The 13260-nt window shown below is 58.8% G+C and overlaps 1 protein-coding gene across 8 annotated transcripts in view; it reads right to left on the bottom strand.

Annotated features, from left to right (window-relative positions):
• ANK1 (ankyrin 1) overlaps window positions 1-13260 on the bottom strand; it is a 74340-nt gene that overhangs the window by 48879 nt on the left and 12201 nt on the right. For 7 of the 8 annotated variants that reach the window (XM_077805852.1, XM_077805853.1, XM_077805845.1 and 4 more), the window contains exon 2: window positions 10979-11080. In XM_077805852.1, the coding sequence (XP_077661978.1) occupies window positions 10979-11080 (102 nt within the window). Of the gene's footprint in view, window positions 1-10978; window positions 11081-12255; window positions 12289-13260 lie in introns of those variants that run through there. The other variant, XM_077805848.1, reaches the window with a different exon arrangement.

Genomic DNA, 13260 nt, shown 5'->3' with positions numbered 1-13260 from the left:
GAGGCCAAAACGCAAACAAGCTGCTGGTTTCTTCCTTGCTTTGCAAGCTGCACAGTGAGGGCCCAGGCATGCTGCTCTCACTCAGCTACAGCTTCCATTGTCTTCACTGGTAGTGAAGAGTGCAGGGTCAGGAGGAGACTGTGCAGCTGTTAAGCTGCACACACTCCAGGAAACTGTGTCATCAATAAAACAAACCCCCCATGGACATTTCTACTAGTGCTCGGTTTGGCATCTCTCCTACACACAGCCTCGGTATGCAGCTAGCATTTCACCACATCCAGCTGTCAGCACAGTCAGCACCCGAGAGGCCACTGAGGCAGCTTCTGCTCTTATTTCTGGTGCCCAGTTCAGTATCCCAGGGGTGACCAACAGGGCTGGGGCGGCGGGTGGGGAGGGGCTTAAACCCTCATAGGCTGTTTCAACCGGGACTTCTGCCCCCAGAGAATGCCTCCCGCACGTGGGTGCTTCTTTGTTCCTGCAGCTGGGTGTGTGGAGACCATCTGAGCTGTGAGCATCCCCTGTGGGGACACACTCCTGCCTGGTGCATCACACGTGCTGGCTGTCTGCTGGTGCTTCTCTAAAGCAGTAAAAGGTCACTTTAGGGCATTGATTTGTCTCCACTGAAATCCGGCTTGCGTGGGAGACACAAGGAAGGGCTCCCAGCAGCATCCCTGGGGTTCCAGCTCCATCCAGCTTCTGGGAAACACTCAACACTAACATTCAACTTAAAAAACCCCTCATGGTTGAGTAATTTTACTACAGAGTCTTTCCTTCTATCTCCTGCTAGAAAAGCCCCTTGCAAAGTACCAGAGCCAAGAGATGAATTTATTCCTTGTAAAATATTCTTCTGTTGTTCTCTGGAGACAGCCCCAATCGTACCAGAGTAAAACCTACAAATCCACACACATCTGCTGAAAATTGACTCAAAAGACTTTCAGATCCCATGAGGGAGGAGGCATCATGCCAAGCGGAAATGCACCTAGCCTGGGAGGACGCAAAGCTCCTAGAAAACAAGCTGAAATGGAGAGACGGATATTGTGCAGTGAAAGCAGATTCTGTAACACACACACGGCCATAGACACATTCACTCTGTAACTAACTAACACACACACACACAGCACATGGCTATAGACACACATTCTGGAACGATTGCATACCAGACACATGAACATAGGCACTCTGTCTGTGACACACACACATGGCGATAAACACACTCAGATTCTCTCTCTGTAACACACACATCCTGTCACGTTCAGGGTCAGTAAATATAGATTCACAGAGTCATAGATATCAAGGTCAGAAGGGACCATTATGATCATCTAATCTGACCTCCTGCACAACGCAGGCCACAGAATCTCACCCACCCACTCCTGCGATAATCCTCTCACCTATGTCTGAGCTATTGAAGTCCTCAAATCATGGTTTTAAGACTTCAAGGTGCAGAGAATCCTCCAGCAAGTGAGCCGTGCCCCATGCTACAGAGGAAGGCGAAAAACCCCCAGGGCCTCTTCCAATCTGCCCTGGAGGAAAATTCCTTCCCGACCCCAAATATGGTGATCAGGTGAACCCTGAGCATGTGGGCAAGATTCACCAGCCAGATATCCAGGAAAGAATTCTCTGTAGTAACTCAGATCCCACCCCATCTAACATCCCATCACAGGCCATTGGGCCTATTTACCATGAATATTTAAAGATCAATTAATTGCCAAAATCATGTTATCCCATCATACCATCTCCTTCATAAACTTATCGAGCTTAATCTTGAAGCCAGATAGGTCTTTTGCCCCCACTGCTTCCCTTGGAAGGCTATTCCAGAACTTCACTCCTCTGATGGTTAGAAACCTTTGTCTAAACTTCCCGATGGCCAGTTTATATCCTCTCAGATGCTGGGAAACCTGTGAAAAATCATTATTCTCCGGCCCCAGAGCGATGAGGCTGTATTCAAGCCTCGAGAACAACGCAGTCTGTTCGAGCATTTGACCCAAACCAATCTGGAGGACCAGAGCCTATGCAGTGACCTAATCGGAAAGGCATCCTGTTCCCACACCTAACTGCTGAGAACGCTGCCCAGAAATACTCTGGCCAGTGGCTGCATGCACAATACACTCAACCATTCCGAAAACGTGAGAGATGGGGCTTTGCTCTCCGCAGGGAGCGAGGTACAGGGCCTGGGCGAGGTTACAGATTAGGAGATTGACCTGGCTGCACACCTGGACAGCCCAGATGGCAGGAGGGCAGCAGGTAATGCTAGCTCCTATTGACCAGGAAGCTGGCAGCAACGGGCTTTGCCTGTTCTCAGGTCTTGAACTGAAAGCGAGGGCAGTGAAGTACCCAGGAATCGGACAGACACGTGGAGGAAGGAGATGCACAGTGAAGATGCTGGTACTGGTGCCGACGATGATGATGGAATCAGAAGGATGGGGATGAAGATCAGATGGCATGTTAAGGTCTCTGCATTTGTGTAAGAATACAGGGCCTGTGGGATAGGTCTGACCACATATATCCCCTTTATTATATACAGGACATGTGAGGTTGGACCTTTCCCACAGGTCTGATATTCCCCAGGAGGGAAACCCAAAGGTGCCATCTAACCACAGCAAGATGGCACAAAGCAAACGGGAACCAGTTTGAAGACATCACTGACGGAGGCTCCTGACTGCCGCAGTCACACGCTCCCAGGTCCTCCCAGTCCAGGCACTACAGCATCTCACCAGCAGCAGGCTTGGCAGGGCTCCCTGCACATCGCTGAACGGAGACTCTAGCTGATGGGAACCTGCATCCCCCATCGTGCTAGGAAAGAGCCGTCCAGAACCAGCCGCGTGAGCTCTGCTCTCTGCCCGCACAGCCTCCTCCAGACCCCAGCATTCCTTCTCTCTGGGAATAAAGCGGTGGGGCTGGGCACATTCTCAGGTCTCCTCAGGAGCTTTCAGTTATTCTCAAAGGTGAAGTAGCAGCACGGTTCAAGTCACCCTCTATTCATGACTTCTCACACCTTGGAAGTAGCCACAGCCCCCTCAGCTCACTCTCACCTGCTACCCCCCAGCCTTGGGGATGCCCAAAGCTGAGCACAGAGCAGGCAGAACTAACAGATCCCAGCTTCCCTTTGCATCCAGCGACACCGTGCTGCACTGGGGGAGAGCTCCAGAACGCATAGGAAAAGAACGTGACTCAGAATTAAACGTCCCGTCCCCCCCACATTCCCAGTGATCTGAGAAAGCAGCGGGCCTGTTAAATACCCTCACTGAGGAGTGAGTGAATGTACCCAGGAGCAGGGCGAGCATGCCAAGTAACCGGCCTCATGCTGCAGCTCAATATCAGGGGCTCCGCTCCACCAGGGAGCCCACAGAAGAGAGCAGCAGTTGGGTTTAATGAGCGTGCTGGATTCGGAAACGAAAGCACACCCGCTCGGAAGATCCTGCCTGGATTCGGTGTAAGTCTGTGATCCACTTAGCATGGAGCCTGGCACAAAGCCCAGGGGCCTGGCACTAAGGTGAGGGTGAACTGTTCAGATCTACAAATCCATCACATGCCAGACACTCAATAGCAGCATCCCCATGGAGACTTACAGGGTAGCAAAATACACAATCAGTTCCTGCTTTGCGTACCTGCCATGACCTGGGCAGGGGTCCGAGTCTCTGTCCCAGAGGAAGGAGCCCAGGAAAGGGGAGAGCCCAAGGGAACAGCTCTCATTCAAAGAGTTTAAAGGATCAGCAAAGGTACAGACTTTCTACAGGTCAACTCTGGGCCAATTCACTTCTGACTTCCACCCCTGCAAGCCCAGCGCAGTCACAGGCAGCATGTGAACATGAGCCGGATGGCTAGAGCCTCTCAGATACCACGGTGATGGGCATGAGAATCTGAGCAGACCAGAGCATGAGCTCTAGAAGCCTGTGTGTGTGATGATGGGCCCCGATGTGACTGGCTCACACAGCATAAATTGCAATGACAATGCTTCCTGGAGATGGGTCCAAGTGTCGAGCTGGGGGCTGCTAATTTGATACTCCCTTGCTGCTGTGAGACCGGTGCCTTTGATGGACTCCCTGCTGCAGGGTCTGGAGCCGTGACTGCACAGACCCCAGCCCTCCACACTCACCCTCCTACAGCCACCGCAACTGGGGAAACCCTCCCCGGCTAGCAACATGCCACCAGTCCTAAGCTCCAACGTGTCAGAGCAACAGCCCCCCGGGGTGCCCCCTGAGCATGCAGAGATCACAGTTCCAGCCTGGCCCCTTCATCAGCCAGGATACAGCCATTACCACCAAGGAGCCTGGTTTCTGGCCTTCTCTTTGCTGGCTTAGGAAACTCCCCTGGGACTGGGACACGAGTGGGGCTCCCTCCAGATACTGTTGGCTTGAGAACACATTGCTCTCACCTCCTTCTGCCCCTGCCCCCAGCCTTTTAGCTCTTTCCCAGTGAGAATCTGCCTCCCCCGCTCCCCCCCGGTTCCTTATATTCCCTGAATTGGTTTGGGCTCCTGTGATCATTGGCTGCTGTCAAGCCAGCACCACCCTGGACTCTGGCTACCAGACACACTGCAGCAGCCTCCCGTGCAGGGCACCGGATCGGACAAGCGCTGAGCAGGACCGCCTGGCAGCTGCCTTCAAACAGCAGCCACAGGGACAGGCCCCAGGCACAGCTGGGGCCAGTGGCAGGGTGCACAGGCACATGGGAGCAGCCAGAGCCCCAGACCTCGGCCCAGCTGAAGAAGCTGCAACCAGAGCACTGCACGGCAGGGTCACGGAGCCCCATGTGAGGGCACCGTGGGCTGCTGAACCCAGACAGCCCCACCCCCCACGCACACCCACAGCGCCACACGCACACCCACACAGCACCGCACACCCAGCGCTACACACACACACCCACAGCACACCCAGCGCACACACATACACACCCACCGCCACACACACGCAGTGCCACGCACACCCACGGCGCCACACGCACACCCACACAGCACCGCACACCCAGCGCTACACACACACACCCACGCAGCGCCACACGCACACCCACACAGCACACCCAGCGCACACACATACACACCCACCGCCACACACACGCAGTGCCACGCACACCCACGGCGCCACACGCACACCCACACAGCACCGCACACCCAGCGCTACACACACACACCCACGCAGCGCCACATGCACACCCACAGCACACCCAGCGCACACACATACACACCCACCGCCACACACACGCAGTGCCACGCACACCCACGGTGCCACACGCACACCCACACAGCACCGCACACCCAGCGCTACACACACACACCCACGCAGCGCCGTGCACACCCACACAGCACACCCAGCGCTACACACCCACACAGCACACACACATACACACCCACCGCCACACCCCCACACACAGAGCACCATACACACAAACACACACAGCACCGCACACCCAGCGCTACACACACACACCCACGCAGCGCCACACGCACACCCACACAGCACACCCAGCGCACACACATACACACCCACCGCCACACACACGCAGTGCCACGCACACCCACAGCGCCACACGCACACCCACACAGCACCGCACACCCAGCGCTACACACACACCCACGCAGCGCCGCACGCACACCCACAGCACACCCAGCGCACACACATACACACCCACCGCCACACACACGCAGTGCCACGCACACCCACGGTGCCACACGCACACCCGCACAGCACCGCACACCCAGCGCTACACACACACACCCACGCAGCGCCACACGCACACCCACACAGCACACCCAGCGCACACACATACACACCCACCGCCACACACACGCAGTGCCACGCACACCCACAGCGCCACACGCACACCCACACAGCACCGCACACCCAGCGCTACACACACACACCCACGCAGCGCCGCACGCACCCAGACAGCACCGCACACCCAGCGCTACACACACACACCCACGCAGCGCCGCACACACCCACAGCACACCCAGCGCACACACATACACACCCACCGCCACACACACATACACACCCACCGCCACACCCCCACACACAGAGCACCATACACACAAACACACACAGCACCGCACACCCAGCGCTACACACACACACCCACGCAGCGCCGCGCACACCCACACAGCACACCCAGCACACACACATACACACCCACCGCCACACCCCCACACACAGAGCACCATACACACAAACACACACAGCACCGCACACCCAGCGCTACACACACACACCCACGCAGCGCCGCGCACACCCACAGCACACCCAGCGCACACACATACACACCCACCGCCACACACACACACACAGAGCACCATACACACAAACACACACAGCACCGCACACCCACGGCGCCACACGCACACCCACACAGCACCGCACACCCAGCGCTACACACACACACCCACGCAGCGCCGCGCACACCCACACAGCACACCCAGCGCACACACATACACACCCACCGCCACACACACGCAGTGCCACACACCCCCACGGCGCCACACGCACACCCACACAGCACCGCACACCCAGCGCTACACACACACACCCACGCAGCGCCGTGCACACCCACACAGCACCGCACACCCAGCGCTACACACACACACCCACGCAGCGCCGCACACACCCACAGCACACCCAGCGCACACACATACACACCCACCGCCACACACACATACACACCCACCGCCACACCCCCACACACAGAGCACCATACACACAAACACACACAGCACCGCACACCCAGCGCTACACACACACACCCACGCAGCGCCGCGCACACCCACACAGCACACCCAGCACACACACATACACACCCACCGCCACACCCCCACACACAGAGCACCATACACACAAACACACACAGCACCGCACACCCAGCGCTACACACACACACCCACGCAGCGCCGCGCACACCCACAGCACACCCAGCGCACACACATACACACCCACCGCCACACACACACACACAGAGCACCATACACACAAACACACACAGCACCGCACACCCAGCGCTACACACGCACACCCACGCAGCGCCACACGCACACCCACACAGCACCGCACACCCAGCGCTACACACACACACACACGCAGCGCCGCGCACACCCACACAGCACACCCAGCGCACACACATACACACCCACCGCCACACACACGCAGTGCCACACACACCCACGGCGCCACACGCACACCCACACAGCACCGCACACCCAGCGCTACACACACACACCCACGCAGCGCCGCGCACACCCACACAGCACACACACATACACACCCACCGCCACACCCCCACACACAGAGCACCATACACACAAACCCACACAGCACCGCACACCCAGCGCTACACACACACACACCCACGCAGCGCCACACGCACACCCACAGCACACCCAGCGCACACACATACACACCCACCGCCACACACACGCAGTGCCACGCACACCCACGGCGCCACACGCACACCCACACAGCACCGCACACCCAGCGCCACACACACACACCCACGCAGCGCCGCACACACCCACAGAGCACCATACACACATACACACCCACCGCCACACCCCCACACACAGAGCACTGCACGGCAGGGTCACGGAGCCCCATGTGAGGGCACCGTGGGCTGCTGAACCCAGACAGCCCCACCCCCCACGCACACCCACAGCGCCACACGCACACCCACACAGCACCGCACACCCAGCGCTACACACGCACCCACGCAGCGCCGCACGCACACCCACAGCACACCCAGCGCACACACATACACACCCACCGCCACACACACGCAGTGCCACGCACACCCACGGTGCCACACGCACACCCACACAGCACCGCACACCCAGCGCTACACACACACCCACACAGCACCGCACACCCAGCGCTACACACACACCCACGCAGCGCCGCACGCACACCCACACAGCACACCCACATACACACCCACCGCCACACCCCCACACACAGAGCACCATACACACAAACCCACACAGCACCGCACACCCAGCGCTACACACACACACCCACGCAGCGCCGCGCACACCCACACAGCACACCCAGCGCACACACATACACACCCACCGCCACACACACGCAGTGCCACGCACACCCACGGCACCACACGCACACCCACACAGCACCGCACACCCAGCGCTACACACACACACCCACGCAGCGCCGCGCACACCCACACAGCACACACACATACACACCCACCGCCACACACACGCAGCGCCACGCACACCCATGGCGCCACACGCACACCCACACAGCACCGCACACCCAGCGCTACACACACACACACGCAGCGCCGCGCACACCCACACAGCACACACACATCACACACACATACACACCCACCGCCACACCCCCACACACAGAGCACCATACACACAAACCCACACAGCACCGCACACCCAGCGCTACACACACACACCCACGCAGCGCCACACGCACACCCACAGCACACCCAGCGCACACACATACACACCCACCGCCACACACACGCAGTGCCACGCACACCCATGGCGCCACACGCACACCCACACAGCACCGCACACCCAGCGCTACACACACACACACGCAGCGCCGCGCACACCCACACAGCACACACACATACACACCCACCGCCACACCCCCACACACAGAGCACCATACACACAAACCCACACAGCACCGCACACCCAGCGCTACACACACACACCCACGCAGCGCCACGCGCACACCCACAGCACACCCAGCGCACACACATACACACCCACCGCCACACACACGCAGCGCCACGCACACCCACAGCGCCACACGCACACCCACACAGCACCGCACACCCAGCGCTACACACACACACACACGCAGCGCCGCGCACACCCACACAGCACACCCAGCGCACACACATACACACCCACCGCCACACACACGCAGTGCCACGCACACCCACGGCGCCACACGCACACCCACACAGCACCGCACACCCAGCGCTACACACACACACACGCAGCGCCGCGCACACCCACACAGCACACACACATACACACCCACCGCCACACCCCCACACACAGAGCACCATACACACAAACCCACACAGCACCGCACACCCAGCGCTACACACACACACACCCACGCAGCGCCACACGCACACCCACAGCACACCCAGCGCACACACATACACACCCACCGCCACACACACGCAGTGCCACGCACACCCATGGCGCCACACGCACACCCACACAGCACCGCACACCCAGCGCTACACACACACACACGCAGCGCCGCGCACACCCACACAGCACACACACATACACACCCACCGCCACACCCCCACACACAGAGCACCATACACACAAACCCACACAGCACCGCACACCCAGCGCTACACACACACACCCACGCAGCGCCACGCGCACACCCACAGCACACCCAGCGCACACACATACACACCCACCGCCACACACACGCAGCGCCACGCACACCCACAGAGCACCATACACACACCCAGCGCCACGCACACACACACAGCCCCACACACACACCCACACACAGCACCATGCACACAGCGCACACAGATACACACCCACCGCCACACACACGCAGCGCCATACACACAAACACACACAGCACCGCACACCCAGCGCTACACATACACACACACAGCGCCACACGCACACACACCCAGCACACCCAGCGCACACACATACACACCCACCGCCACACCCACACACACAGAGCACCATACACACACACACAGCCCCACACACAGCACCATGCACACAGCGCACGCACACCTCCCTAGCACCACACACAAACACACAGCTGCGGGGAGCGTGTACATTTGCATGAGCCGTGTATGTGTCTGACAGACCGAAGAGAACAGTGGCTCATCCAGCTGCGACAGAGACATTACAACTTTCGCCTTCCTCTGCCCACAGCGATGCTTCCTCTACCCTTCCAGTGGCCACATACCGCCCCTGCACTTGCTGGATGCCGGTCAGCAAAGGTGCTGCAGGGGCCCAGCCCAGGGCCGGATGCCGGGAGCGGAGGAGTTCTCTCCAAGCCGGGAGAGACAGCAGATGCCTGCTCCCCCTTAGGAGCAAACTCTGTTACAGAGAGCTGGGGCTGGGCTGGGGCTGGGCTGGGCTCTCAGTGACAAGAGTTACCCCCTGCAGTCAATGGCGTTCCCCCAGTGTCACTGGGAGCAGAGCATGGCCTTTGATGTGCTCCCAGGGGCTCGCTGGAGCCAGGGCACAGCAGCGCTGTACATGTACCCCTCCAGCCGGCGGTGCAGAAAAGGCACCGTCAGGTGCCACCTGCCTGTAGCCGCTGCTCCCGTAGCCGCAGCGGCTGGACCGACGGGAGTGGTGAGTATGAACGGGGCGGCTCTGGGGCTCAGCACGAAGCAGGTGCTCATACAGCAGAGTCTGTGCGTCAGGGCTCACCCCCCTCTAGCCCAGCCTCCTCTGAGAGCACCCACTGCAGCCTGGGCCATCCCGCCCCCTCCCCCTCCCCCTGCTCAGCCCTGGCCCTGCTCTTTGGCAGATGCCCAGCTGTTGTTGACAATCCCTCTGGAGACTGCAGCTCTCACTGCCTGGACAGAGGAGCCGGGCCTGGCAGTGTGAGCAGCTCCGCCAGCCCAGCACCTCCAGGGAGCCCTAAGGGCCTGGCATTCTGGTAACACCCCTCTCCACCTTCATCTACTGCTGCTAAGAGCCAGGGGACCAAATGCTGGGGGTGGGGGAGGTCCATAAAAGGCCTTGAGGATGGGCCTCCAGGCCCACAGACTGCACCCGCCACTGCTGATCTGCCCTCTATCCTGTGACAAGCACTCTGCGCCCACCCAGCGGCCTCAGCTCCTCACACCCTTCAGGGGAGCCGCCAGCCACGCTCTCTGCCTACCAGTTCGCTCCCCTTGCTACCCAGCAAAAACCCCCACTCTGGGGCGGTCATACATGGGCTAAGAGGCACATTATTATAGGACCTCAGGGGCTGGTACCAGAATCCTAGTGACCTTAACCTACCTGATTGCAGGTGTTAATATCTACCCCATTCCTCAGGTGTTCCAAGGCTTTGTCCAGGTTCCCGGATCTCGCAGCCCTCAGAAAGCTGGTTGCAGCATCGGCCTGGAAGAGAAAAGAGAGCACATGAGTCAGCATATACCCTGGCTCCGACCAGCCCAGGGTGCCCATTGCAGCGCTAGGGGCATGAGTCATTCCTAGCACTGGGCACATGCTGTAGGGAACAAGTGGCACCACCCAGCTCCAGGGGACCTAGCAGGGACCTTGCAACAACAGTGGGCTCAATCACCCCATCCCCCCAATTCCTGCTGCCCCCGTCCCACACCAGCACAGGGAACTGTCGCTAGCAGGCGGCCTCTTCAGTGCTGGAGCCTGGCTGGGGGTCTGTGCTGAAGCAGAAGGAGCTGTCTCTGAAATGCTGTGCAGCAAAGCTGCCATTTATATGCAGACCCAGCTCAGGAACACAAGGGAAACGGCTTCCTTCCCCAGTGCTCTCACCCCGCCTGGCTCTTACCGGCGCTGAAAGCCCTGAGCCGGCCACTGGATGTGCAAGAAAAGGGAGCAGGGCTCTCAGTGCTGCAACAACATGCATGCAATGCCCCATTCAAACCCTCCACTGTACCTGTCCCAGCACCAGCTTCCCCTCCCGGCCCCTGCCAGCAGGGCAGGCTCCCCCTTGCTGTGCTGGGCGGGGATCGCATCAGGTCAATGGAGGGATGGGAGGAGAGCTCTGTCACGCCCAGTGTGTTTGTGCATGTAGCAGAAAGAGGGCCTGGGGTGCTACTGCAGTGAAAACAATCCACCATCATCACAATCTTGGTGTGAGGGAGTTAAAGAACCAGCACCAGATAGCGGAGCTCCAGCAGCTTGCTCGGGGCTGCACCTCCCAGCAGTGGCGGCTGCACTGGGACCAGGAGGGGAGGGAATGGATGATGGGGTGCCATGAGGGACGTGGTCCCTGGCCACTTCCTGGGTGAGGCTCCCAAGGCTGGCCTGACACAAAGCAGCTGGGGAGAGATGGAGAAGCTAGTCACACAGCCAGGCTTTCCACAGCTACAGAGTTTATAACCCAGCCATAGCCCTGCCCACAGCTGGGCACATCTGTCTGGCCCAGGGTCCTGTTCCCCTGGCCAGGAAAAGTCAGTGTGGGTGGGACATGGACTATTTCTCCATTCTTGGCATGGAAATCAATTAAAAATCCCTTGAAATAAAAGTGCTGCGAATCTACAATGAACCCAAGCTTGCTACGGAGCCCTCCTTCTCCACACCAGAAATCTCACCAGTTTATCCAGAACCATTTCCAGCCGCTATTGGTCCTGCTTGGCTCTGCGGGGCCCTCTCCCAGCTCAGTGTGCTTGTCTGGGGTGCAGCCTCTGGCCTTGGCCCCCAGCCTGAGCAGCAACGTAGTGCCCCTCAGGAAGCAAAGCAGGCAGAGCCCCCGGTGAGACATGGCTAACTGAGACACTTGGGCTATTATTAACCTTGCACTTCCTGTGCAGGGTGATGCTAATATAGTCACGGGTCATAAAGCAGGAGGCGACAGAGCACAGGGCAGGGGGCAGGGAGAAGCGCTTCGCACACTGATGCAGACCCCGAGCCTCTGACCAGAACCCCCTAGGAGTGCACACATGGGGCTGCGGCTTGCTGCCGTGTCGGCATTTGGAAGAGAGGTGTTTTAGCTAACATGAGGGAAAGACAAGAGAGCTGGTTAGCAGGTCAAACCCTTGGCTTATCCCATCCCCAGACCACACTTGGCGGCTTCCCTCGATACTAGAACTGCCTGTGCGCATTAGGGTGCGTATTATGGCAGCACCCAGGGGTCTGGGCTCTGCACAGATACACAGTGAGACAGTCCCTGCCTAAAGAGCTTATGCTGTAGACAGGCCAGACGGGCCGGGTGGAAAGATAACCACCCTTCTGTCGCATACGGGGACCAGGCCTAGAGAGATTTGCCCAGAATCACACAGGCAATCTATGGCAGAGCCAGAAACCCAGATCTCCAGTGTTCCAGTCCAGAGCTGTAGGCTCACGGCCATCCTTTCTCTACGGACGAGCACCTATTGCCAGAGCTGGCAGGCCCCAGCCACGGTTCGGTAACATTTTCAAAGCAAATCATGACTTGTTAGCAGCAGAGCAAAGCGAGACTGGGGCGGAGATGCTCAAAGGATGTGAGAAGTGACTTGGAAAGAGCCGGGTCTCTTGGCTCAGAAACTACAACAACTGGTGTGGGTTAAACTACAATTATAATAAAACCAACTCTGCTATCTGAAGAAAAACCTTCAAAT

This window comes from Eretmochelys imbricata, chromosome 26 (genome assembly GCF_965152235.1).
Source record: "Eretmochelys imbricata isolate rEreImb1 chromosome 26, rEreImb1.hap1, whole genome shotgun sequence".
Lineage (NCBI taxonomy): Eukaryota > Metazoa > Chordata > Testudines > Cheloniidae > Eretmochelys > Eretmochelys imbricata.
This window is presented reverse-complemented; position numbering and strand designations above follow the sequence as displayed.